Here is a 27,205-nt window from a genome sequence, read left to right as displayed (position 1 = left end):
CTTTTGGGTTTGTTGAGTCAAATTTTACCTTATTATGATGAAGAATCAAAGCAGCAGCAGAAACCAGATTGACTGGAAGCAGTGTGCCTACAACCAGGGTTTATATCCCTTCACTGATGATCTGACAGAGGAACAAAATGTGTTTATCCAGCCAACAATTCATCCTGTTAAAGTTTTCAGACCAGAAGACCATGCTGGTGATGGTGATAGCGATGTGTAAGGTTTTATCAAATTATGGAAATATTTCAGTGCTGTGCTTAGATGATTCAAGTAGCTGTAAAAATGTACTTTGAAATGGTATAAATTCAACAGTATGAATTTATTTTTAGTGCCCATGTTTTTGATTCAGTTTCACTAGCAACACTCAGGATAAAGTGCAGCCAAACTTAGAAGCAGATCACTGGTAGGGTCCAGATGCATTATGGGAAACAACAAGCATAAAACTAGTTTGGTCTCTTCACATGTCAGAGGTCAGATATCCAGCTAGAAGCTGGTTATCTATTGTGCAGCAATGTGCAGTTGTTTTTGTCCAGTTGGTTCCATGGTTATCAGCCGTTGTGATGATGTAGAGAACTCTCTGTTTGGATCAGCTGTTCTTGAACGTCTCCTGTTTTCTCCATCAGGACAGTGCCAATGTGCGACAGTGTACTGGGTGCAATGTACTGTTGAAATGTACATCAGTACTTTATTGATGTTCTTAGTCAACTAAACTGTCTTGCATTACTTCCTTCAAGGAACAGGCCACTTCTGAATTTGAAGAGGATTTTATGCAGAAAAGTATGAAAATGAAATTAGAAAAATTCTCCAAATACAAATCATACTATGGTCAAATAAATAGTATAGTTTATATGGTTCATTTAAACTTGTAATTCCCCTTAGATAAAGATAGATAAGACTGAAATATGTTCATGTTCAGACATGTTGCTGGACAAGATAATTGTGAATTTGACTCTTGCCAAACTTTACAGAATGATTAAGGCTGACATGTCCCACTATTGGGAGCAATTTAGTCAGGATTGTCAAAGGATTGAGAAAGACACAATTTTGTGAAAAAACCCAGAGTGAGGCAGATGAAGATATGGCCATTCATGAAGTGTATGAAATGTTGAGAACAATACAAAGACGCATTCAAAAAAAATCACAGCTCATTTGAATGAGAGTGTGATGTTTTAGGATTTTTTTAAAGTTTGGATGTCAGATGAAGCATTTTTCCATTTTTGTAAATAAGTCCCACAAACCTCAGCCAACCATGACCATATTAAATATGGAAGGTAAGACTTATCGCGTGAAAGTATATGGAAAGATCAGCGTTCTCACAGACATTCAACCAACTTCCTCCACCAGTTCCTTCCTGTTCAGACTGGAAACAGTTTCTAAACTGCCTTCATAGTTTGGAAGGAGTTTGTCAAAGTTTTCATCCCCATCAGGCTGTTTATAGCAAACAAAGGCAAACTGAGCAAAATGTAAATGCAAGTCAAGTTTATTGAGGAAAAGTTGAAATAAAATCAAAAAGGATGAAGATTGGAGAAGAAAAACAAATAAAATGCTAAGAAAACTGAAAGACACTGAAGAGAGATGAAGCTGCACATGAGTGGATCACAACGTCTGTAGATGTTACTGATTATGATGCATTTCATCCTCAGTGCAGCAGATCGGATGGTCGCTTCAGGGCCGATTATTTTAAAACGGCTCTGGAAAATATTAACAATATAATTTCAGTAGAATGCATTTTAGACATCAGAAAGTAAAATATCACCAGTTCTAAACCTGCAACAAGGCCTCCGGAGAGTCAAGTCTGGTTTTCTGACTTTGGTTAAAAAATTAAATGTATTCTTTCTAAATAAATACAGAAAGTCCCAGGCTAGGATTCCAACCCAGGACCTTTTTGCCTGCAAGGCATTAGTGCTACTGACTGTGTTACTGAGCTGGACTGGAACATTAAAACTGATGAGGGAAAAGTTTTAACCAGACTAGACAAAACTTGCTCCACAGGATCGCCATGGCAACCAAACTCCAAGTCTTGATATTTTGTCTGTGATTCTAACTTTTTTTTATTAAAAAAGAAGAAACAAAGAACAAAAGGGATGAATTTAGAATCTTTAAAAAACCCCACAAAATTATTTCAGTTAATGAACTTGCCAATTGAATATCTGGGTTTGTTAATCAAGTTAAAAACATGGCAAATAAAGCTGCTTCTGATGGAGGGAAGGAAATTTAAATCACATGAATAGAACAAATGTAATATTAATACTTTTCAATGTTGTTCTTGAATTTTAGAAAGATTTTAGTGAAAGTAGACCATAAACTCACATTGGCAAAAATATTTCACCTCCAGGTACTTGTAGGTCCCAACACAGGGATCTCTGAAAACAGAGGTACTGGCAAAGATAGCGCACGCCGATTTCCCGTTGCATCTGTGGATTCAGATCAAAGTCAGTTTCCTAGAAATTGTGATTTGACATTTCTTGGATTTATTAATTCATATAAAGTTTGAAAAACCTTTTTGTAAGGATTTCAGTTTTTCTGTGTGTTTAGTTAGGTTTCTGTAAGTTCAGTTTTCCTGTCTACCCTTGATTGATCCCAGCTGTGTCTAGTACCCTTGATTACCCTCTGTGTATTTATACCAACCTGTGTTTCTTGTTCTCGGCCAGGTCCTTGTCAAGACTGTCTAGTCTCTTGTCTGCCGTCTATTGATTACCGTTTACCAGTTGATACGAGAGAGTAGCGCCAAGCTTTTGGTCATCTGTGCTCCCTGGATTTTTGTGTTTTTCATCATTAAACCACCACCATCATCTTCAACTAACTGGGTCCTAACCCATTTATCTTCATCGTCTTCATCTCCTCTCCATGACACCTTTAGGAAAGACTGAAGTTCTGTACCTCCTACCAACTTCATATATTTCCTTTTTGCAGTCAGTATCGTCTGTCTGGTTGTCAGGTATCCCATCGGAGCAAGTCGTCCGATCACTGCGTCCATATTTGGCACTGGTCACAGTTATAGACCCAGTTTCTGTTGGAAGACAGAAGAAGAAATGTTGGAAAACTGAATATATTCATGGTGTAATGCTCCAGAACAATCAGTAAAACCAGTGACCTTACCACATACTAGTCCAGCCATTGATTCCTCACATGCCACAATGGATCTTATTGTTGGGGACGGCCTAGGTTCTGTCATATGAGAAATTCAGATCATATTAATTTTAAGACACTGAAATGTTCAACTATCCATGACCTAATGCAAAATTTATGTTTCATGATTTTAGATGCTTTTCAATGTTGTTCTTGAATTTTAGAAAGGAAGTCAGATCATAAACTCACCTTCACAAACATATTTCACCTCCAGGTACTTGTAGGTCCCGACACAGGGATCTCTGAACAGAGAGCTCCTGGCTAAGACAAGGCACATCGATTTCCCGTTGCATCTGTGGATTCAGATCCAAGTCAGTTTCCTAGAAATTGTGACTTGGTGTTTCTTTGATTCATTAATTCATATACAGTTTGAAAAGCCTTTAGGAAAGACTGAAGCTCTGTACCTCTCAAACACTAAATCTGCCCTTGTAGTACAATCAGTATCCATTGTCTGGTCGTAAGGTATCCCATTGGAGCAAGTCGTCTGATCGCTGCGTCCATATTTAGCACTGGTCACAGTTATAGACCCAGTTTCTGTTGGAAGACAGAAGAAGAAATGTTGGAAAACTGAATGTATTCATGGTGTAATGCTCCAGAACAATCAGTAAAACCAGTGACTTTACCACACACTAATCCAGCCATTGATTCCTCACATGCCACAATGGATCTTATTGGTGGGAATGACCTAGGTTCTGCTAAATGAGATTCAGATCATATTAATATCAGACACTGAAAAGTTCAGCTATTCTTGATCTACTGCAAAATTTATGTTTCATAATTGTAGATTCAATAATCTTGTTTTCATGCTAAAACCTGCAAAACTAACTTTTCAGTTTTTGAAAACCACGTCCTGCCTGTTAAAAAACAAAACAACAAAAAAACAAAATTAATCACAATTGGAAACGACAGAGGAATTTTACTTCAAGCTTCTTGGAGCTGAAAGCATCGAATTAAAATCTGGTTAGCAACTGAATGACAAGAAAACTATAATTGCTAAATAAAACCAGTAAAATAATGTTTTTAACAACAGATATTCAAACCACAAAGAGAAGAGAAGGTTTTCACTCACATTGATTTCCAGGATGAATCCACAAAGGAACAAAGTAAAAAGGACGAATGTCATCTGTATGAAAATAGGAAACATTCAGTTATTCTGTGATATGACTGAGAAAAACTCAATGATTTTCTGAAATATTTTCAACGATCTGCTGAACTAAATGGCACATTTTAATGAATAAATATGAACATAAAAGCTTTCAGTAAGATACTATTCTTTTTTGTAAGTTTAAACCTTACTATAACTATATGTATACTATAGGTTGACATTTTCCAGTTCTCAGTCAAATCTTACCTTGTTGTGATGAAGAATAAAAGCAGCAGCAGCAGCAGGACTCACTGGAAGCAGTGTGCCTTCAACCAGGGAATGGAGGCTTTATAAACCTTCACTGATGATCTGACAGAGGAACAAAATGTCTTTAGTCCTTCAACAATTCAGCCTGTGGAGTTTTTCTGACCTGAAGTTCAGGTTGGTGATGGTGTGTCACACCTGAAGCCATTTCTCCTCCTTTCTGGTGATAAATCACTGATCATCTCTTCATAGCCCCCAGCCCAGTGTTGGAAAATTAGTTTAATTAATTTAATTTAATGCTAGCTTTAACTTTAGTGCATGTTGAAATATTAGACTGATCCTGATTGTTTTGAGTAGGCCTTAGTTTAGGTTAGATTTAGACTCATAGTTTAATCAATATATAACTTAATCAGTAGAACATTTTTATTAGATATAATAATCATAATTTGATTAAAATTAGTAGTCTCATTAGTAGTTTTTTATATTGGATCACATTCTTAAGATTATATAAGTCATATATTCATTTGAAAAGGTTTTAGTACATTATAACCAAAGGAGCTGAAAACTAATCAGAAAATATTGAGTGAAACAGATGTTTTGGTATTGAAACTGCTCATATTTGTTTTATCAGAGTTTCATTAGAATACATTTATTAGGTGAGGAAAAATACAAATATCTATTTTAGACCTTGCTGAATGACCTAGTTAGACAAAATATTATTCTTTTAAACTGAAGCAGTTGAGGCAGTCAATCAATCACTTCTGTTTTACAGAAAACATATTTGTAAAACTATTTTGTAAAATTATATCTTTATCATTTTTTTAGACATGTTAATTTTTAATATATTAAATTGATACATTTGAAATGTTCATTATTACAATAGAAACTACTACTTATCTAACTAGTTAACTAATAATTAATGGGTGATACACCTCGAAACCCATTTAGTGAATTTAAGTTAAAAGTCATGCAACCTCCTTTGCTCAAAAAATAAAAAGATTCAAAACTCAAAATTTGCTCAATAAAATAACTCAATTTATCTCCCCCTTTTTTCTGTAACAGAACCTCAGTGGACAGTGTTCTGGTCCAGAAACTCCAAAGAAAACCGCGCTGGTCATTCAGGTTAAGTCAGCTGCTATTGCTAACCTTTGTTTTATGAAATGCTTTGATCCCTATTCCCTAACAATGTAATGAATGCTGTTACCATCATCACACCTCAGTTACAGATTTTAGTTTATGCTGAGATTAAATAAGATTGAAATACCGAGATTAGTTTGTCCTCTGGAGTTTTTCTTATCTTAATCATGCAACAGCCCAAGAGCGAAATGTGGAGAGAAAGAGGCCTCGGAGTTTCTGACAGACTGGACTGTGTGTGTGTGTGTGTGTAGGTGTGTGTGTGTGTGTGTGTGTGTGTGTGTGTAGGTGTGTGTGTGTGTGTGTGTGTGTGTGTGTGTGTGTGTGTGTGTGTGTGTGTGTGTGTATGAGCATGCAAACAGCTAAGAGATGGAAGAAAACAGAACTAAACCTCTTGTGATTCTTGTTCAATAGAATAAGAATGATCTGAATATACAAGGACTGTAATGGTTCTTTCTTTATTGAAAAACAAACAGACTTTACTTTCTTTGTAATATGAGTGAAACAAAAATCATTTTGCCATGACGATAATCTCTGCAAGATGTGAAGCTCTTCTCTGACTAGAGAACATCACCCAGTTCTACATCACCCGGTTCTACATCACCCGGCTCTACACCACCCAGTTCTACAGTTCTTCACTGAGAGAACATAATTTAAACTACTTCTGGTAGTTTATAAATCACTTATCTGACCAAAGATCTGCTGCTGCTGGATCAACCGTCCAGACCTCTCAGGTTCTGGTTCTGTTCTGCATGCAGAACCAGAAGCAAACATGGAGAAGCAGCATTCAGTTTTGATGCACCACAAATCTGGAACAAACTTCCAGAAAACTGCAAAACAGCCGAAACACTGAGTTCCTTTAAACCAAGGTTAAACCCACATGTTTAAAGTTGCTTTGAGCCGTAATAAATGGAACAATCTAAAACATTCTGATGATTATTTATGATCGCTCAGTTTTTATGACTTTTTGTTTTGGTGTTTTTATGATGTAAAGAACTTTTGAGAGCTTTTGGTGGAATGTGATATACAAATAAGGTTAGACGGACGGACAATTGATTGATTGATTGATAATAGACCACCAGAAGGCTCAAAACTCTGATGGTAGTTTTATATTTAGATTCCTATATAACATAAAACACCCACCCACACACACACACACACACACACACACACACACACACACACACACACCCCCACACACACACACACGTGCAAAGCTAAGGTTAAAGGACATGACACAGTAGGAAATGCCCTACGTGGTTGTGTATACAGAGTCAACATCATCTTATTGTTTTAAATTATTATTTCACTTTCCAATAGTTTTTTAATGAATAGTTCATATAAACTGTTGTTTATATAAACAATAGTTTAAATGAATAGTTCATATAAACTATTGTTTATACGAACAATGGTTTTTATATAAAAGCCCATCTAGGAACACGAGCTGTGAATTAGCTTGTGCTGTAAACACTATGAAGCAAACATGGAACTGCTGCTCTGTTCTGTCTGTCTGAGTCAATGTGTGTCTGTCTCTATCAAATAAACTTAAATGAAATTAAAGGTCCTATGAGGTCCAGCAGAGGGGGCATGACTTAGATACTCTATAGTGGTATTATGTGAAAAGCTGAAAGGAATTTGAGTAGGTGAGGTTTTGGGATGTTTCTCATCCATCCATCCATCGATCCATCCATCCATCCATCCCATCCATCCATCCATCCATCCATCCATCCATCCATCCATCCATCCATCCATCCATCCATCCATCCATCCATCCATCCATCCATCCATCCATCCATCCATCCATCCATCCATCCATCCATCCATCCATCCATCCATCTTCTTACCCCCTTGTCCCTCAGTGAGGTTGGGAGGGTTGCTGGTGCCTCTCAGGCCAACGTTCCGGGCCAGAGGAGGTGGGGTCACCCTGGACAGGTCGCCAGGCCTGTTCCTCATTATTTAGTTAAATATTTCTGACCAGGTATCAATAAATTACTTATTAATATCCACTTCTAGATGTGACGGCCATGTGGATTATTGTATTTCTCCCAGTTCTCCCAGTTCCACTTGGTCGTGGCCCCAGTGACCTCTACATAATCTGCTTGGTAAATTCTCATTTGAGCATCTAAGAGCCACTCAGCTATGGGAACATTCAGTTTGTATTTACCAGAGTCTCATTGAAGGTGAAATAACAAAAAGGAATTCACGGATGTATTTGTTACTAACTACAAACACTGACAAGGGTTGCTTGCTAACAGTTTGGGGTTGGCCAGCAGAGTTCAGTTACCAGCCCAGCTCCTGTGAACTGAGAGGAATACATTGATAATCTTAAAAACTAGATTATTTAATGTAAGGCCATGAACATGTTCTTCTTTGTGCTTTTTGTTTTATTTTGAGTGAAGCAGCTTACAAAGAGAAGCAGTTGGAGAGAAAGGCTATCTTTAAGGTTGATATAACAGGAAGGAAAATAAAGAGATTTTCAAACTTGAGTTATTACTTTATTTATCATGTTTAATTGTAATTCAAGTTATTTTCTGCTAGATTCTTGAGGAAGCTAAGATCCTTCCAGGTTTGCAGCAAGATGCTGCAGATCTTCTCTCAGTCTGTTGGAGCAGCAGCATCAGAGCCTTCATCAGCCTCCTGATGAAGAAGGAGACGTCTGCTTCTATTTTGGGCGTGACTGGGGAACATCTGGACATGATGATGATGATGATGATGATGATGATGCACAAAAAATTATTCATAAAATCAAGAAAACTATGGACGACCCTGACATCCTCTTCAGACTGTCTTGGGAAGAGTGTCTTCAGTCAGATGCTTCTTCAGATTTGCTGTAATACAGACTGCTACAGGAGATCGTTCCGGTCAACAGCCATCAGCATCAATTTGAATTAATGACTTTCAGCAACATTTCATTTCCCCTTGGGATCAATAAAGTATTTTTGGATTTGAAGTCAGAAGATTGGAACCTGTTGTTGATTCATTCATAGATATTTGAGGCATGTGGCTCTTGATTAAATGCTTGATGGGTTGAGGTGTTTCACTCATCTGTAAGTGTTCTCTACAAAGGATGCACCAGTTGGTGCATTTTAAAATATGTACTTCTATGTACTTGTTTTGTTAAGTGCAGTTGGTTTACATGCTTTTTGAAGTATTGATAACTAATTAGATTTTAAAGTGTAGATGCTGATGGCTATTGGAAGAAGAGATCTCTTGTAGCAGTCTGTATTTCAGTGAGTCAGGAGAAGCCTCTGACCAAGACAGTCTCATGAAGAGGACAGTCAGGGTTGTCCAAACCTGAAGAAATAATGTGTTTTATTCTGTTATGATGAATTTTTATCTTTTAAACAAAAAATGAAACAAAGGAAGCAAAAGCACAATAAACAAATATGTAAATAAAAATAAAAACAGAATTTAGTACAGAGTACTTTTTAAAGTTTAAAGAAAAAAATAATTATTTTATATTTAATTAATTTTCCAATTTAATATCCTGCATTTGTTAATCAGGCTAAATAATGAATAAAACTGCTACTGATGGCTTTTTGCTTAGAAAAGGCAAAACATTAAAATAAGCAGAAAAACATCCATAAAGTTGCTGTTTGTGCTGCACCAAGTTTTTAAAGCTGTTCCTGTTTGTAGACAGATTTTAGTGAAGTGAGAGCCTGAACTCACCGTAACAAAGATATTCCACCGCCAGGTACTTGAAGGTTCCATAGCAGGGATTTCCAAACACATAGTTACTGGCTCTGACTTTACACCACTGTTTCCCGTTGCATCTGTGGATTCAGACCAAAGTCGGTCATTTTCCTTTCTTAGACCTCCTCATTCACTCATTCACAACCAGTTTGATAAACTTTCAGGAAACACTGAAGCTCTGTACCTCTCACCAACTTCCTCTCTGTCTGTGTAGCATTCAGTGTTCTCTAGCTGGTAGGCAGGTCTCCCAGCGCTGCAGGTCTTCCAGTCCCAGCGTCCGTATGTAGCACTGGTCACATAGATGGCCTGACCTTTTGCTGCCAGAGCGAGGAGGAAATGTTGGAAACCTGAATGTATTCATGGTGTAATGCTCCAGAACCGACCAGTGAAACCAGTGACCTTACCACAGTGGAGTCGAGCCACTGCTCCCTCACATGCCACAAGGGATTTTCCCTCTGGGAGGTCTGCTGCACATGAGACATTCAGATCATATTAATATCAAGTCCAGGCACCATGATCTAAAGATATATTCATGTTTAACAGTTTTAGATCCAATAAATGATGAACGTTCAGCATCAGCCTTCATGCCCAGCTTGTCTTCATACTAAAACCTGCAGCGCCACCTTGTGAACTCAAAACACCAGAAAGATTAGAGCACAAACCTTCTGATGAACTTTTTCCCTGTTAATCAAAAGAAACAGACATAAACAATAATTACATACAAAAAACGTTTTTGTCTTAAAAGATTTTAGAGCTGATTGAAAATAAAGTTATCGTTTATCTGCTGTTCACACAGACACATATCAGTGTTTCACTGCCTGTTTCACAAAATAAAGAGATAAAAACACTAAAAGTAGATTTTTAACAACTGATTTTCTAAACAGCAAACAGAAGAGAAGGATTTCACTCACATTTACTTTAAGGACGAATCCACAAAGGAGCAAAGTAAAAAGAACAAATTTCATCTGTATGAAGATAAGAAACATTCAGTTACTCTGAGATATGACTGAAAATATTACATGATTTTCTAGATTTTCAACAAGCTGCTGAACCAAATAATACATTTCATCCTTCAATGTGAACATGATGGAAACAAGTTTTCATGTTTCAGAGAATCAGGACCAGATTTGATCATAAAATATATTAGAAGAACAGAATTGTAGGCAGGTTTTCCTTTTGGGTTTGTTGAGTCAAATCTTACCTTGTTGTGATGAAGAATCAAAGCAGCAGCAGAAACCAGATTGACTGGAAGCAGTATGCCTTCAACCAGGGAATGGAGGGTTTATATCCTTTCACTGATGATCTGACAGAGGAATAAAATGTGTTTATCCAGGCAACAATTCATCCTGTTGAGGTTTTCAGACCAGAAGTCCAGGCTGGTGATGGTGAGGCAAGGATGTGTCAGATTTTATCAGATTATGGAAATATTTCAGTGCTGTGCTTGGATGACTCAAGTAATTGTAAAAATGTGCTTTAAAATGGTATAAATTCAACAGTATGAATTTAGTTTTAATGCCCATGTTTTTGATTCAGTTTCACTAGCAACACTCAGGATAAAGTGCAGCCAAACTTAGATGCAGATCACTGGTAGGGTCCAGATGCATTCTGGGAAACAACAAGCATAGAGCTAGTTTGGTCTCTTCACATGTCAGAGGTCAGATATCCAGCTAGAAGCTGGTTATCTATTGTGCAGCAATGTGCAGTTATTGTTATCCAGTTGGTTCCATGGTTATCAGCCGTTGTGATGATGTAGAGAACTCTCTGTTTGGATCAGTTGTTCCTGAACGTCTGTTTTCTCCATCAGGACAGTTCGAGATGAGGAACGAGGATGAAGAGGGAGAGTAATTGAACAAGTAGTTGATGGATGAGATGTAGCACCGCAGAGACTGCAAGAAAGATAGTTGCTGTTGAAACATTGCAAATTGTGTGTAATACAAAAAAACAAAATTTTATTTCAATTGTTGACTGTTTTCTAGGACTGCATTTTTTTTAAAAAACGTAATGCAAGCGCTCTAGAACTATTTTGTTTTCTGAAATGTGCTGGAACTTGACGAAATGACTTGATGATTACGCAAATGAAGGTTCTTAATAAATCGAGAAAATTATGAACAACATCTTATTCATGAGACCGGGTCGAGAAAGCAGAGCATCTTTGGTCAGAGGTTTCTTCTGATTCTGTGTAGAACAAATTGCTGCGGAAGATTTTTTTTTTCCTGGCAACAGTCATCCACATTATGGCAAAATGAAGGTTAAACGGAAGAAGGATGCTATGTTGTGTTATTGCATAAAAGGGACAGAAAGGGGAGCTCTGATTGTGTAAATTAAATAGATGTTTGTGAAGCTTGGGAGGGTAGGGTACAATGGTACAGACAAGATCTTAAGGCTTAAGCTCAAACAGAGAGGATGCGGGCAGGTATTGTAAAACAACCTGGCTCCCAATAGGGGAGCTGTCGGTACGAGTGGAAGTCCGGAATCGGTGCAAGTGGAGGTGAAAATGACATCACTAGAGACACCGGAGGAGGAAGCGGAGGCCCGGGATGTTTGAACTTCAGTGGTGTTGCCGTTAATCGTTGAGTTTCTCAGGAGGAACGCTGAGATGTGGATATGTCGGTGGCAGTTGGCTGAGAGACTCTGGAAGTACGCAGTGATCCGGGGGGAGCCTGACGCCCCGATGGAGGTCTATGAGCCGTCGTTGGGATGACGTCACCAGAGATGTTTGAGGAGGAAACAGACGTTGTTGTCTGAGCGGCTGAGAGGGATTCTTTCTCGTGTAGAGAGCGTTGAAAGGAAAGCGACAAACCGGAAGCTGAGGCCTTGACGAGTTGAGACGCCTGCGGCGGATGTGTTGGTGTCGTTTGGCTGAGGACCGGGAGGCGGCAGTGGCCTGAAAGAACGAGCCTGAAAGCTGACGCCTCTAAGCGGTCTATGGCCATGGGATTGGAATATTGTTGGAGGTGGAGGATGAACCTCGGATGGACGCCAATGAGGTGCGAGATGACGTTCGAGAATCAAAGACGACAGAGCGGTGTTTGTGACTAGGAGCTTGACTAATCACTGGAAGGGGCAGCAGATGGAGTGTTGAAAATCATCGTCTGAATCCGAATGGTAGGGCTGAATAGGCACGTCGCATTCTGTGGCGAGTTGAATTTAAAGATTTGTAATCGTAGCAAGAATCACTGATCTGACGGTTGACAAAAACATAACAGATTGAGATGAGTGGGTGAGCAGAGTATTAATAGGTCGGCTGGAAAATTAGAGGTGTGGTTTGGGCGTGGCCCAGTTCCCAAACTAAAGTTAACACATTAACTCCACTTGAGAAAGTTTTCATCCCCATCAGGCTGTTTGTAGTGAACAAAGGCAAACTGAGCAAAATGTAAATGCAAGTCAAGTTTATTGAGGAAAAGTTGAAATAAAATCAAAAAGGATGAAGATTGGAGAAACTGAAAGACACTGAAAAGAGATGAAGCTGCACATCAGTGGATCACAACGTCTGTAGATGTTACTGATTATGATGCATTTCATCCTCACACAGCAGATCTGATGGTCGCTTCAGACAGTTTCAAATAAAACTGAAACCATGGAAATATTAACAATATAATTTCAGTAGAATGCATTTTAGACATCAAATATCACCAGTTCTAAACCTGCAACAAGGCCTCTCAAGAGTCGGTGCTGGTTTACTGACTTTGGTTAAAAATTAAATGTATTCTTTCTAAATAAATGCAGAAAGACCCAGGCTACGATTCCAACCCAGGACCTTGTTGCTGCAAGGCATTAGTGCTACTGACTGTGTTACTGAGCTGGACTGGAACATTAAAGCTGATGAGGGAAAAGTTTTAACCAGACTAGACAAAACCTGCTCCACAGGATCGCCATGGCAACCAAATTCCAAGTCCTGATATATTATTATGTGATGCTAACTTTGACAAAAAAGAACTGGAGGAAGCAAAAAATGAATAAACAAATAAATAAGTAAATAATATAAATAATACACAAGAAATGAGTGAATACAAAAAAAAAACGGAATCTGACGTATGAAAAAACAGTAAATTATTTCAGTCAATTAATTTGCCAATTGAATATCTGGGTTTGTTAATCAGGTTAAAAACATTGCAAATTAAGCAGCTACTGATTAAGTTTACTTAACAAAAAGGAAATTAAAATCACCTGAATAAAACAAATGTGACAATAATGCTTTTCAATGTTCTTGAATTTTAAAAAGATTTTAGGGAAGTTAGACCATAAACTCACTTTTGACAACGATAAAACAAGTCCAGGTACTTGTAGGTCCCGACACAGGGATCTTCGAACACAGAGCTACTGACTAAGACAGAGCACTCTGATTTCCCATGGCAGCTGTAGATTTACAACAAAGTCAGTTTCCTAGAAATTGTGATTTGACATTTCTTAGATTTATTAATTCATGTCGGGTTTGAAAAACCTTTAGGAAAGACTGAAGCTCTGTACCTCTCATACACCGACTCTGTATTCATAGCACAATCAGTATTCTTTGTATGGCTGTCAGGTATCCCATCGGAGCAAGTCGTCTGGTCGCTGCGTCCATATGTAGCACTGATCATAAATATTACCCCTTTTTCTATTGGAAGACAGAAGAGGAAATGTTAGAAATCTGAATGTATGCCTGGTGTAATGGTCCAGAACAACCAGTAAAACCAGTGACCTTACCACACTGGATGTGACTGACTGATCCCTCACATGTCACAAGGAATGAGAAACCTGGGAATGACCTGTGTTCTGTCATATGAGAGATTCAGATCATATTAATATCAAGACACGGAAAAGTTCAGCTATCCATGATCTAAAGCTAAATGTATGTTTCATTATTGTAGATTCAATAATCTTGTCTCCATGCTAAAACCTGCAACTCTACCTATTGGTTTTTGTAAAACACGTCCTGCCTGTTAAAAACAAACAAGAAACAAAATTAATCACAAATGGAAACGACAGAGGATTTTTACTTCAAGCTTCTTGGAGCTGAAAGCATCAAATTAAAATCTGGTTAACAACTGAATTACAAGAAAACTATAATTGCTAAATAAAACCAATAAAATAATGTTTTAACAACAGATATTCAAACCACAAAGAGAAGAGAAGGTTTTCACTCACATTGATTTCCAGGATGAATCCACAAAAGAACAAAGTAAAAAGGACGAATTTCATCTGTAAGAAAATAGGAAACATTCAGTTACTCTGAGATATGACTGAGAAAAACTCAATGATTTTCTGAAATATTTTCAACAATCTGCTGAACTAAATGGCACATTTTAATGAATAAATATGAACATAAAAGCTTTCAGTAAGATACTATTCCTTTTTGTAAGTTTAAACCTTACTAAATCAAAAAATTTAACTTTAGGTTGACATTTTCCAGTTTTAAGTCAAATCTTACCTTGTGATGAAGAATAAAAGCAGCAGCAGCAGCAGCAGCAGGACTCACTGGAAGCAGTGTGCCTTCAACCAGGGAATGGAGGCTTTATAAACCTTCACTGATGATCTGACAGAGGAACAAAATATCTTTAGTCCTTCAACAATTCAGCCTGTGGAGATTTTCTGACCAGAAGTTCAGGTTGGTGATGGGTGTGTCACACCTGAAGCCATTTCTCCTCATTCCTGGTGATAAATCACTGATCATCCCTTCATAGCCATCAGCCAAGCTAGCAGGTCACTCCAGATTGAAATATTGGGATGGAAAAACCTAGTTAGGTTTTAGATACTGACTGCAGCAGCCAGGTGGGATTTTCTGTTAACGAAGATTCTTAGCCTTGATGTGGACCGTGATTCTGTCAGCCGTCTCCATCTGCTCTCTAGTTTTATACAGGAATCATAAACCATTAATGTCTTTATCTGCTCTATGAAATCCCAGTTATTTTACTCTTGGTTTAATTCAATATTTAAAACCTTACTAATATCTCAGGAAACATGATGGAGCTAACGATTGCTTCTGAATTTGCTTTCTCTGTTTTGTCAGACTGTGGACAAATTTAGTATCATGCAAAGGTTATCCCAGTAAATACAAATTACTGTTTTAAATGATGAATTAATTTCAATCCTATCTATTCATTTTGTTGAAATATAGCTTTATTTATCATACCTTGATGTAAATACATTTAGGAAGAGAGAAGAAATAAATCTTTGATATTTCAGTCTGGAAATGGTCACCAAGTTGTTTCTCATACCTTGGGATTCTGGAAAAGCACAGAGAGAATAGTTATCTGTAAATGTGATGTGGATGTTTCTGCACCAGAGTCTGTGCTGCTTTGTCTGGGACTGGACTTTCATCTTTATATTTATGATTATTTATGTTGAGTGAGATCCCCATAAGCAATATGGGTACAGTTTGGAGGGGGGGGAGTGATGACATGCTACTGATCCCCACAAGCATAAGAAGCAGGCTATAAACTACAAAAGGATTAATATTTAGGCATAAATATCTTTATGTGGATGGTGTGATTTCTAATGATAAAAGCTCCTTCTCAAAGACAAAATGTTTAATACAAACCTTTTAGAAAAATACATCATGAGTTTTGTTTAGCAACATCAAAAAATCCATCCAAAAATAGGATACATTATGTTACTCTGCGATATGACTGAGAAAATCTCAATGATCTGCTAAACTAAATGGCACATTTTAATGAATAAATATGAACATAAAAGCTTTTAGTAAAGTTTAAACATACTAATTCTTTTTTTGCATGTTTTATTCTTACTATATCAAAAACGGCAACTATAGTTTGCAACTAACAAGACTCACTCACAACAGAGTCTTTTCTTGACTTCAGAAAATAGATTGAAATACCCAGATTAGTTTGTCCTCTGGAATTTTTCTTATCTTAATCATGCAACAGCCCAGGAGCAAACTGTGGAGAAAAAGAGGCCTGGGAGTTCCTGACAGACAGGCCAGTGTGTGTTTGTGTTTTCAGTGTACTTGTTTTTATGACATCATGGGGACTTCAATCTGTTTACACAGTCACGTCATGGGGACCTCCTCCCTCATGGGGACCTAAAAGTTGGTCCGCATAAGGACGGTGGATTTAAATGACTGTATAAGCCATTTTAAAGGTACTGGTGAAGTTTCAGCAATGGCCAATATCACATATTTTTCAACCACTTTTGTGTTATGGTGTGTGACCCGATACTGCCCACTTAAATTTTCAGATTGGTACTGCACCTCATTGTAATTCCCACATTTTTCCAAGTATGGTTGGGTACCACCCACTTCCTGGTTCCCAAAAAGAAGGTTATGGCAAGAACTTGAAATTATTTGGTTTAAAAGACAATGTCAACTTAAAAGATAAAATCCACAATGCAAACTGAAAACACAAAAAGCACAATCCTGAGTTATTGCCTTTAGCAAAACTAACAAGTGAGTCTTTTCTTGACTTTTCAGAAATAACATTTAAGTAGCCAGATTAGTTTGTCCTGTGGAGTTTTTCTTATCTTAATCATGCAACAGCCCAGGAGCGAACTGTGGAGAAAAAGAGGCCTGGGAGTTCCTGATAGACAGGCCAGTGTGTGTTTGTGTTTTCAGTGTACTTGTTTTTATGACATCATGGGGACTTCAATCTGTTTACACAGTCACGTCATGGGGACCTCCTCCCTCATGGGGACCTAAAAGTTGGTCCGCATGAGGACGGTGGATTTAAATGACTGTATAAGCCATTTTAAAGGTACTGGTGAAGTTTCAGCAATGGCCAATATCACATATTTTTCAGTCACTTTTGTGTTATGGTGTGTGACCCGATACTGCCCACTTAAATTTTCAGATTGGTACTGCACCTCATTGTAATTCCCACATTTTTCCAAGTATGGTTGGGTACCACCCACTTCCTGGTTCCCAAAAAGAAGGTTATGGCAAGAACTTGAAATTATTTGGTTTAAAAGACAATGTCAACTTAAAAGATAAAATCCACAATGCAAACTGAAAACACAAAAAGCACAATCCTGAGTTATTGCCTTTAGCAAAACTAACAAGTGAGTATTCTCTTGACTTTTCAGAAATAACATTTAAATAGCCAGATTAGTTTGTCCTGTAGAGTTTTTCTTATCTTAATCATGCAACAGCCCAGGAGCGAACTGTGGAGAGAAAGAGTTCTGGAAGTTCCTGACAAACCGGCCTGTGTGTGTGTGTGGGTGTGCGTGTGTGAGTGTGTTTTATGTTATATGGGAATTTAAATATAAAACTACTATCAGAGTTTTTGGGCCTTCTGGTGGTCTGTTCCCAATCAATCAATCAATCAATCAATCAATCAATCAATCAATCAATCAATCAATCAATCAATCAATCAAAGTTTATTTGTAAAACCTATTTTTAAAATAGCTGTCCAAAGTGCTTTATATCATAAAAACAGCTGTTTTGCAATATTCTGGAAGTTTGTTCCAAATTTGTGGTGCATAGAAGCTGAATGCTTCTCCATGTTTGCTTCTGGTTCTGGATGTAGAGCAGAACCAGAACCAGAACCTGAGAGGTCTGGAAGGTTGATCCATCAGCAGCAGATCTTTGATCCGTTCAGTAATTTATAAACAATCAACAGTAGATGAAAGTCTGTTCTCTCAGTGAAGGAATGTAGAGCTGGGTGGTGTAGAACTGGGTGACGTAGAGCTGGGTGATGTAGAACTGGGTTAGGTAGAGTTGGAAGATGTAGAACTGGCTGGTGTAGAACTAGTCATTAATATCCCCTTCTAGATGTGATGGCCATATTGTATTTCTCCCAGTTCCACTTGATCGTGGCCCCAGTGACCTCTACATAATCTGCTTGGTAAATTCTCATTTGACCATCTAAGAGCCACTCAGCTATGGGAACATTCAGTTTGTATTTACCAGAGTCTCATTGAAGGTGAAATAACAAAATGGAATTCACGGATGTATTTGTTACTAACTACAAACACTGACAAGGGTTGCTTGCTAACAGTTTGGGGTTTGCCAGCAGAGTTCAGTTACCAGCCCAGCTCCTGTGAACTGAGAGGAATACATTGATAATCTTAAAAACTAGATTATTTAATGTAAGGCCATGTACATGTTCTTCTTTGTGCTTTTTGTTTTATTTTGAGTGAAGCAGTTTATAAAGAGAAGCAGTTGGAGATAAAGGCTATCTTTAAGGTTGATATAACAGGAAGGAAAATAAAGACATTTTCAAACTATAATCTGAGTTATTACTTTATTTATCACTTTTAATTGTAATTCAAGTTATTTTCTGCTAGATTCTTGAGGAAGCTAAGATCCTTCCAGGTTTGCAGCAAGATGCTGCAGAACTTCTCTCAGTCTGTTGGAGCAGCAGCATCAGAGCCTTCATCAGCCTTCTGATGAAGAAGGAGACGTCTGCTTCTATTTTGGGCGTGACTGGGGAACCTCTGGACATGATGATGATGATGATGATGATGATGCAGATAATGATAAAAATGATGATGCACAAAGAATTATTCATAAAATCAAGAAAACTATGGACGACCCTGACATCCTTTTCAGACTATCTTAGGAAGAGTGTCTTCAGTCAGAGGCTTCTTCAGATTTGCTGTAATACAGACTGCTACAAGAGATCGTTCTGGTCAACAGCCATCAGGATCAACAAGAACTGAAGAATTTGAATTAATGACTTTCAGCAACATTTCATTTCCCCTTGAGAACAATAAAGTATTTTTGGATTTGAAGTCAGAAGATTGGAACCTGTTGTTGATTCATTCATAGATATGTGAGGCATGTGGCTCTTGATTAAATGCTTGATGGGTTGAGCTGCTTTCACTCATCTATAAGTGTTCTCTACAAAGGATGCACCAATTGGTGCATCTTAAAATACACTGCTCAAAAAAATAAAGGGAACACTTGACACAATATAACTCCAAGTAAATCAAACTTCTGTGAAATCAAATTGTCCACTTAGGAAGCAACACTAATTGACCCAACGAGGGTCCCCGTTGTCAATCAGTGTTGCTTGATTGTGTTTGATTTCACAGAAGTTTGATTTACTTGGAGTTATATTGTGTTGTTTAAGTGTTCCCTTTATTTCTTTGAGCAGAATATATTCTTCTATGTACTTGTATTGTTAAGTGCAGTCGGTTTACATGCTTTTTGAAGTATTGATAACTAATTAGATTTTACAGTGTAGATGCTGATGGCTTTTGGAAGAAGAGATCTCTTGTAGCAGTCTGTATTTCAGCGAGTCTGGAGAAGCCTCTGACCAAGACAGTCTCATGAATAGGACAGTCAGGGTTTTCCAAACCTGAAGAAATTATATTATTTTTGTTGTGATGATTTTTATCTTTAAAACAATCAAAGGAAGCAAAAGCACAATAAACAAATAAATAAATAAAAATAAAAACTGAATTTAGTACAGAGTACTTTTAAAAGTTTAAAGAAAACCCTTTTTTTATATTTAATTTTCCAGTTTAATATCCTGGGTTTGTTAATCAGGGTAAATAATGAATAAAGCTGCTACTGATGGCTTTTTGCTTAGAAAAGGCAAAACATTAAAATAAGCAGAAAAAACATCCATAAAGTTGCTGTTTGTGCTCCACCAAGTTTTTAAAGCTGTTCCTGTTTGTAGACAGATTTTAGTGAAGTGAGAGTCTGAACTCACCGTAACAAAGATATTCCACCGCCAGGTACTTGAAGGTTCCATAGCAGGGATTTCCAAACACATAGTTACTGGCTCTGACTTTACACCACTGTTTCCCGTTGCATCTGTGGATTCAGATCAAAGTCGATCATTTTCCTTTCTTAGACCTCCTCATTCACTCATTCTCATTCAGTTTGATAAACCTTCAGGAAATACTGAAGCTCTGTACCTCTCACCAACTTCCTCTCTGTCTGTGTAGCATTCAGTGTTCTCTAGCTGGTAGGCAGGTCTCCCAGCGCTGCAGGTCTTCCAGTCCCAGCGTCCGTATGTAGCACTGGTCACATAGATGGCCTGACCTTTTGCTGCCAGAGCGAGGAGGAAATGTTGGAAACCTGAATGTATTCATGGTGTAATGCTCCAGAACCGACCAGTGAAACCAGTGACCTTACCACAGTGGAGTCGAGCCACTGCTCCCTCACATGCCACGAGGGATTTTTTTACTGGGAGGTTTGCTGCATATGAAACATTCAGATCATATTAATCTCAAGACACAGAAAAGTCCAGACACCATGATCTAAAGATATATTCATGTTTAACAGTTTTAGATCCAATAAATAATGAACGTTCAGCATCAGCCTTCATGCCGAGCTTGTCTTTATACTAAAACCTGCAGCGCCACCTTGTGAACTCAAAACACCAGAAAGATTAGAGCACAAACTTTCTGATTAACTTTTTCCCTGTTAATCAAAAGAAACAGATATAAACAGTAATTGCATACAAAAAACTTTTTTAGAACTGATTGAAAATAAAGTTATCGTTTATCTGCTGTTCACACAGACACATTTCAGTGTTTCACTGCCTGTTTCACAAAATAAAGAGATAAAAACACTAAAAGTAGATTTTTAACAACTGATTTTCTAAACAGCAAACAGAAGAGGATTTCACTCACATTTACTTTAAGGATGAATCCACAAAGAAACAAAGAAAAAAGAACACATTTCATATGTATGAAGATAAGAAGCATTCAGTTACACTGAGATATGACTGAAAATATTACATGATTTTCTAGATTTTCAACAAGCTGCTGAACCAAATAATACATTTCATCCATCAATGTGAACATGATGGAAACAAGTTTTCATGTTTCAGAGAATCAGGACCAGATTTGATCATAAAATATATTAGAAGAACAGAATTGTAGGCAGGTTTTCCTTTTGGGTTTGTTGAGTCAAATCTTACCTTGTTGTGATGAACAATCAAAGCAGCAGCAGAAACCAGATTGACTGGAAGCAGTGTGCCTTCAACCAGGGAATGGAGGGTTTATATCCCTTCACTGGTGATCTGACAGAGGAACAAAATGTGTTTATCCAGGCAACAATTCATCCTGTTGAGGTTTTCAGACCAGAAGTCCAGGCTGGTGATGGTGAGGCAGGGATGTGTCAGGTTTTATCAGATTATGGAAATATTTCAGTGCTGTGCTTGGATGACTCAAGTAATTGTAAAAATGTGCTTTAAAATTGTATAAATTCAACAGTATGAATTTAGTTTTAGTGCCCATGTTTTTAATTCAGTTTCACTAGCAACACTCAGGATAAAGTGCAGCCAAACTTAGAAGCAGATCACTGGTAGTGGCCAGATGCATTCTGGGAAACAACAAGCATAGAGCTAGTTTGGTCTCTTCACATGTCAGAGGTCAGATATCCAGCTAGAAACTGGTTATCAATTGTGCAGCAATGTGCAGTTATTGTTGTCCAGTTGGTTCCATGGTTATCAGCCGTTGTGATGATGTGGAGAACTCTCTGTTTGGATCAGTTGTTCTTGAACGTCTCCTGTTTTCTCCATCAGGACAGTGCCAATGTGCGACAGTGTTCTGGGTGCAATGTACTGTTGAAATGTACATCAGTACTTTATTGATGTTCTCAGTCAGCTAAACTGTCTTGCATTACTTCCTTCAAGGAACAGGCCACTTCTGAATTTGAAGAGAATTTCATGCAGAAAAGTGTGAAAATTAAATGAGACAAATTTTCCAAATACAAATCATACTATGGTCAAATAAATAATATAGTTTATATGGTTCATTTAAACTTGGAATTCCCCTTAGATAAAGTTAGATAAGGCTGAAATATGGTTATGTTCAGACATGTTGCTGGACAAGATAAATGTGAATTTGACTCTTGCCAAACTTTGCAGAATGATTAAGGCTGACATGTCCCACTATTGGGAGCAATTTAGTCAGGATTGTCAAAAGATTGAGAAAGATACAGGTAATTGTGTTACGTACAAACTTGTGAAAAAACCCAGAGTGAGGCAGATGAAGATATGGCCATTCATGATGTGTATGAAATGTTGAGAACAATTCAAAGAAGCATTCAAAAAAAATCACAGCTCATTTGAATGAGAGTGTGATGTTTTAGGAATTTTTTAAAGTTTGGATGTCAGATGAAGCATTTTTCCATTTTTGTAAATAAGCCCCACAAACGTCAGCCAACCATGACCATATTAAATATGGAAGGTAAAACTTATGGGGTGAAAGGAGTTTGTCAAAGTTTTGTTCCCATCAGGCTGTTTATAGCGACCAAAGGCAAACTGAGCAAAATGTAAATGCAAGTCAAGTTTATTCAAGAAAAGTTGAAATAAAAGCAAAAAGGATAAAGATTGGAGACAAAAACAAAGAAAATGCTAAGAAAACTGAAAGACACTGAAGAGAGATGAAGCTGGATCACAACGTCTGTAGATGTTACTGATTATGATGCATTCCATCCTCAGTACATCTGATCTGATGGTCGCTTCAGGGCCGAATATGTGGAGATGGATCTGGAAAATATTAACATAATTTCAGCAGAATGCATTTTAGACATCAGAAAGTAAAATATAACCAGTTGTGAACCTGCAACAAGGCCTCTGGAGAGTCAGTGCTGGTTTTCTGACTTTGGTTAAAAAATTAAATGTATTCTTTCTAAATAAATGCAGAAAGACCCAGGCTAGGATTCCAACCCAGGACCTTGTTGCTGCAAGGCATTAGTGCTACTGACTGTGTTACTGAGCTGGACTGGAACATTAAAGCTGATGAGGGAAAAGTTTTAACCAGACTGCAGAGTTTGGACAAAACCTGCTCCACAGGATTGCCTTGGCAACCAAACTCCAAGTCCTGATATTTTATTATGTGATGTTAACTTTGACAAAAAGAACTAGAGGAATTTAAAAAAACAATAAATAAATAAATAAATAAAATGAGTGAATACATAAAAAACAGAATCTAAAGCATGAAAAAACAGTAAATTATTTCAGTCAATTAATTTGCCAGTTGAATATCTGGGTTTGTTAATCAGATTAAAAACATGGTAAATTAAGCTGCTACTGATTAAGTTTCCTTAAAATAAAGGAAATTAAATTCACCTGAATAAAATCAATGTGACATTAATGCTTTTCAATGTTCTTGAATTTTAGAAAGATTTTAGGGAAGTTGTACCATAAACTCACTTTTGACAACGATAATTCACGTCCAGGTACTTGTAGATCCCGACACAGGGATCTCCGAACACAGAGCTACTGGCTAAGACAGAGCACGCCGATTTGCCATGGCAGCTGTAAATTTACATCAAAGTCAGTTTCCTCAAAATTGTGATTTGGCATTTCTTGGATTTATTAATTCATGTCCGGTTTGAAAAGTCTTTAATAAAGACTGAAGCTCTATACCTCCGAAACACCAAATTTGCCCTCGTAGCACAATTAGTTTTCCTTCTCTCATTGTAAGGTACCCCATCAGAGCAAGTCTTCCGGTCGCTGCGACCATATTTAGCACTGATCACATATATTACCCCTCTTTCTGTTGGAAGAAGAATAAATGTTAGAAATCTGAATGTATGCCTGGTGTAATGGTCCAGACAGACCAGTAAAACCAGTGACCTTACCACACTGGATGTGACTGACTGACCCCTCACATGTCACAAGGAATGAGTAACCTGGGAATGACCTAGGTTCTGTCATATGAGAGATTCAGATCATATTAATATCAAGACACGGAAAAGTTCAGCTATCCATGATCTAAAGCTAAATGTATGTTTCATTATTGTAGATTCAATAATCTTGTCTTCATGCTAAAACCAGCAACTCTACCTATTGGTTGTTGTAAACCACGTCCTGCCTGTTAAAAAACAAACAAGAAAATTTTTTTTATCACAATTGGAAACGACAGAGGAATTTTACTTCAATCTTCTTGGAGCTGAAAGCATCAAATTAAAATCTGGTTAACAACTGAATGACAAGAATACTATAATTGCTAAATAAAACCAGTAAAATAATGTTTTTAACAACAGATATTCAAACCACAAAAAGAGAAGGTTTTCACTCACATTGATTTCCAGGATGAATCCACAAAGGAACAAAGTAAAAAGGATGAATGTCATCTGTATGAAAATAGGAAACATTCAGTTATTCTGAGATATGACTGAGAAAAACTCAATGATTTTCTGAAATATTTTCAACAATCTGCTGAACTAAATGGCACATTTTAATGAATAAATATGAACATAAACGCTTTCAGTAAGATACTATTTTGTTTTTGTAAGTTTAAATCTTAGTAAATCAGAAAATGTAACTATAGGTTGACATTTTCCAGTTTTCAGTCAAATCTTACCTTGTTGTGATGAAGCATCAAAGCAGCAGCAGCAGCAGCAGGACTCACTGGAAGCAGTGTGCCTTCAACCAGGGAATGGAGGCGTTATAAACCTTCACTGATGATCTGACAGAGGAACAAAATGTCTTTAGTCCTTCAACAATTCAGCCTGTGGAGATTTTCTGACCAGAAGTTCAGGTTGGTGATGGTGTGTCACACCTGAAGCCATTTCTCCTCCTTTCTGGTGATAAATCACTGATCATCCCTTCATAGCCATCAGCCAAGCTAGCAGGTCACTCCAGATTGAAATATTGGGATGGAAAAACCTGGTTGGGTTTTAGATACTGACTGCAGCAGCCAGGTGGGATTTTCTGTTAACAAAGATTCTTGGCCTTGATGTGGACCGTGATTCTGTCAGCCGTCTCCATCTGCTCTCTGGTTTTATACAGGAATCATAAACCATTAATGTCTTTATCTGCTCTATGAAATCCCAGTTATTTTACTCTTGGATTAGTTCAATATTTAAAACCTTACTAATATCTCTGGAAACACGATGGAGCTAACGATTCTTTCTGAATTTGCGTTTTCTCTGTTCTGTCAGATTGTGGATAAATTTTGGTGTCATGCAAAGTTGATCCCAGTAAATACAAAATGCTGTTTTAAATGATGAATTAATTTCAACATATCTATACATTTTGTTGAAATATAGGTTTATTTATCAATCCTTGATGTAAATACATTTAGGAAGAGAGAAGAAATAAATCTTTGATATTTAAGTCTGGAAATTATCACCAAGTCGTTTCTCAGGCCTTGGGATTCTGGAAAAGTACAGAGAGAATAGTTATCTGTAAATGTGTTGTGGATGTTTCTGCACCAGAGTTTGTGCTGCTTTGTCTGGAATTGAAGGTTCATGTTTATGATAATTTATGTTGAGTGAGATTCCCATAAGCATCAGCAATATGCAATAAACTGCCAAAAGGATGAAGATTTAGGCATAAATATCTGGTGTAGATGGTGTGATATCTAATGATAAGAGCTCCATCTCAAAGATGAAATGTTTAAAGCAAGCTTTAGAAAAATAAAGCATCAGTTTTGTTTAGCAACAGGATAAGGAAACAGCAAAAGGTTAAATAAGCTCCAATCATCAGAAATGTGAAGAAGTATCTTCAGGATTGACCTCCTTCTGACCCTGACCCTTACCTTTACTCATTGTGGTCACAAATAAAGTGGAACTGGCCGTTCTGCACGTTATTTTAAAGATTCCTTGGAGTTTTTCTTCAACTACTTGACCTCCTCAGTGAAGGAGCTCAAATAGTCTTGAACAATGCAAAGCCATTTACGCATTCCTCCATCAACACAAGAAGCACAATCCTGAGTTATTGCCTTTAGCAAAAATAACAAGTGTCTTTTCTTGACTTTTCAGAAATAAGATTGAAATACCCAGATTAGTTTGTCCTCTGCAGTTTTTCTTATATTAGTCATGCAACAGCCCAGGAGCGAAATGTGGAGAGAAAGAGGCCTGGGAGTCCCTGACAGACCGACCTGTGTGTGTGTGTGTGTGTGTACGTATATATATATATCCATCCATCCATTTTCTTTCACCCTTGTCCCTCAGTGGGGTCGGGAGGGTTGCTGGTGCCCATCTCCAGCTAACGTTCCGGGCGATGTGTGTGTGGGTGTGTGTGTGTGTGTTTGTTTGTAATAACTAGTGGGGACGGTTTTCATGACACATACTACGTTGTGGGGACAAATTGCTCCTTGTGGGGACCGAAGCCTGGACCCCACAAGGGGAAACCCTCTTTTTGGGTCAGGGGTCAGATTTAGGGCTAAGGTATGAATTGAGTTTTGGGTAGGGTTAGGTATGTGATGGTTAGGGTCAGGAAAAGGGTAAAGGTAAAATTTAGGCTGTAGAAATGAATGAAAGTCAAAGGAAAGTGCCCACTAAGATAGCCACGCAAACACGTGTGTGTGTGTGTGTTTTATGTTATATAGGAATCTAAATATAGAATGACTATCAACGTTTTGGGCCTTCTGGTGGGCTATTGTCAATCAATCAATCAATCAATCAGTGGTGGCTTGTGGTGATATCTGAAGTTTATTTATTTATTTTACTGTTTACGTGTATTATAGAGATAGCTTGGACACACACATGGACATATTTAATGATTGTTGCCTGTGATGTTATATCACCCGAAGTGAGGGACCGTTGAGAATAAATAATTCTGTGTTTTCCTGCTATCTCTTTTAGCTAGATGCAAAGCTAAAGCTAAAGAAAATTACATGTCAGGAAACGTCCTCAAAGCTAGGGTTAAACAGTAAGACATACTAGGGATCACCCTCTTTAGGGCGTAGCTTAGAAGAAGCTAAAAAAGGAGTGGAAAAATTTTGTTTGATGCCATTTTGTCCTGCTAACTCCTAAAGGTAGCATAAGAAATGGACCAGCTGTATATTGGTGTTATAAATGGAATTCATAAATTCAACTCACTGACTCTTCTTCGAACTCATACATCAAGAACTTAGCATGGAGAAGGATAAATTATCCACAACACAAGCATTGCCTTGTTATTCACACTGCAATGCATTCTGGTTAAATGACATCTAAATGTTCAACTGTGCCAGCTCCATCCAGCCAAAACAGTAACGTCTTTAAGCCTCTTCAAATTGAAATCGATAGGAAAGCAGAAATCACAAGAGGTGATGAAGATGAGGAGAACC

At 37.6% G+C, this 27,205-nt stretch overlaps 1 protein-coding gene and 1 long non-coding RNA gene across 2 annotated transcripts; both read right to left on the bottom strand.

Annotated features, from left to right (window-relative positions):
- Window positions 1-1,464: 1,464 nt before the first annotated feature.
- On the bottom strand, window positions 1,465-25,700 carry LOC103468068 (rhamnose-binding lectin-like). Its single transcript, XM_081608528.1, has 23 exons — window positions 25,691-25,700; window positions 24,512-24,573; window positions 14,432-14,485; window positions 14,196-14,223; window positions 13,991-14,059; window positions 13,772-13,901; window positions 13,556-13,660; window positions 10,506-10,587; window positions 10,216-10,269; window positions 9,967-9,985; window positions 9,709-9,771; window positions 9,489-9,621; window positions 9,271-9,384; window positions 4,481-4,559; window positions 4,199-4,252; window positions 3,956-3,983; window positions 3,753-3,824; window positions 3,534-3,663; window positions 3,319-3,422; window positions 3,100-3,168; window positions 2,881-3,010; window positions 2,311-2,414; window positions 1,465-1,691 (listed from the first exon to the last, which is right to left on the bottom strand). Coding segments are annotated over exons 1-23 (1,695 nt in total). The 3' UTR covers window positions 1,465-1,689.
- On the bottom strand, window positions 18,337-21,142 carry LOC145552327 (uncharacterized). The gene is made up of 5 exons (XR_014088336.1): window positions 21,115-21,142; window positions 20,325-20,387; window positions 20,105-20,237; window positions 19,897-20,000; window positions 18,337-18,673 (listed from the first exon to the last, which is right to left on the bottom strand). It is a non-coding gene; the product is annotated as an uncharacterized LOC145552327 (long non-coding RNA).
- Window positions 25,701-27,205: the final 1,505 nt, after the last annotated feature.

The sequence above is a fragment of the Poecilia reticulata genome, chromosome 7 (genome assembly GCF_904066995.2).
Source record: "Poecilia reticulata chromosome 7, P_reticulata-male-v2, whole genome shotgun sequence".
Taxonomy (NCBI): Eukaryota; Metazoa; Chordata; class Actinopteri; order Cyprinodontiformes; family Poeciliidae; genus Poecilia; species Poecilia reticulata.
The sequence above is the reverse complement of the archived record's forward strand: the minus strand, read 5'-3'. Positions and strand labels throughout refer to the sequence as shown.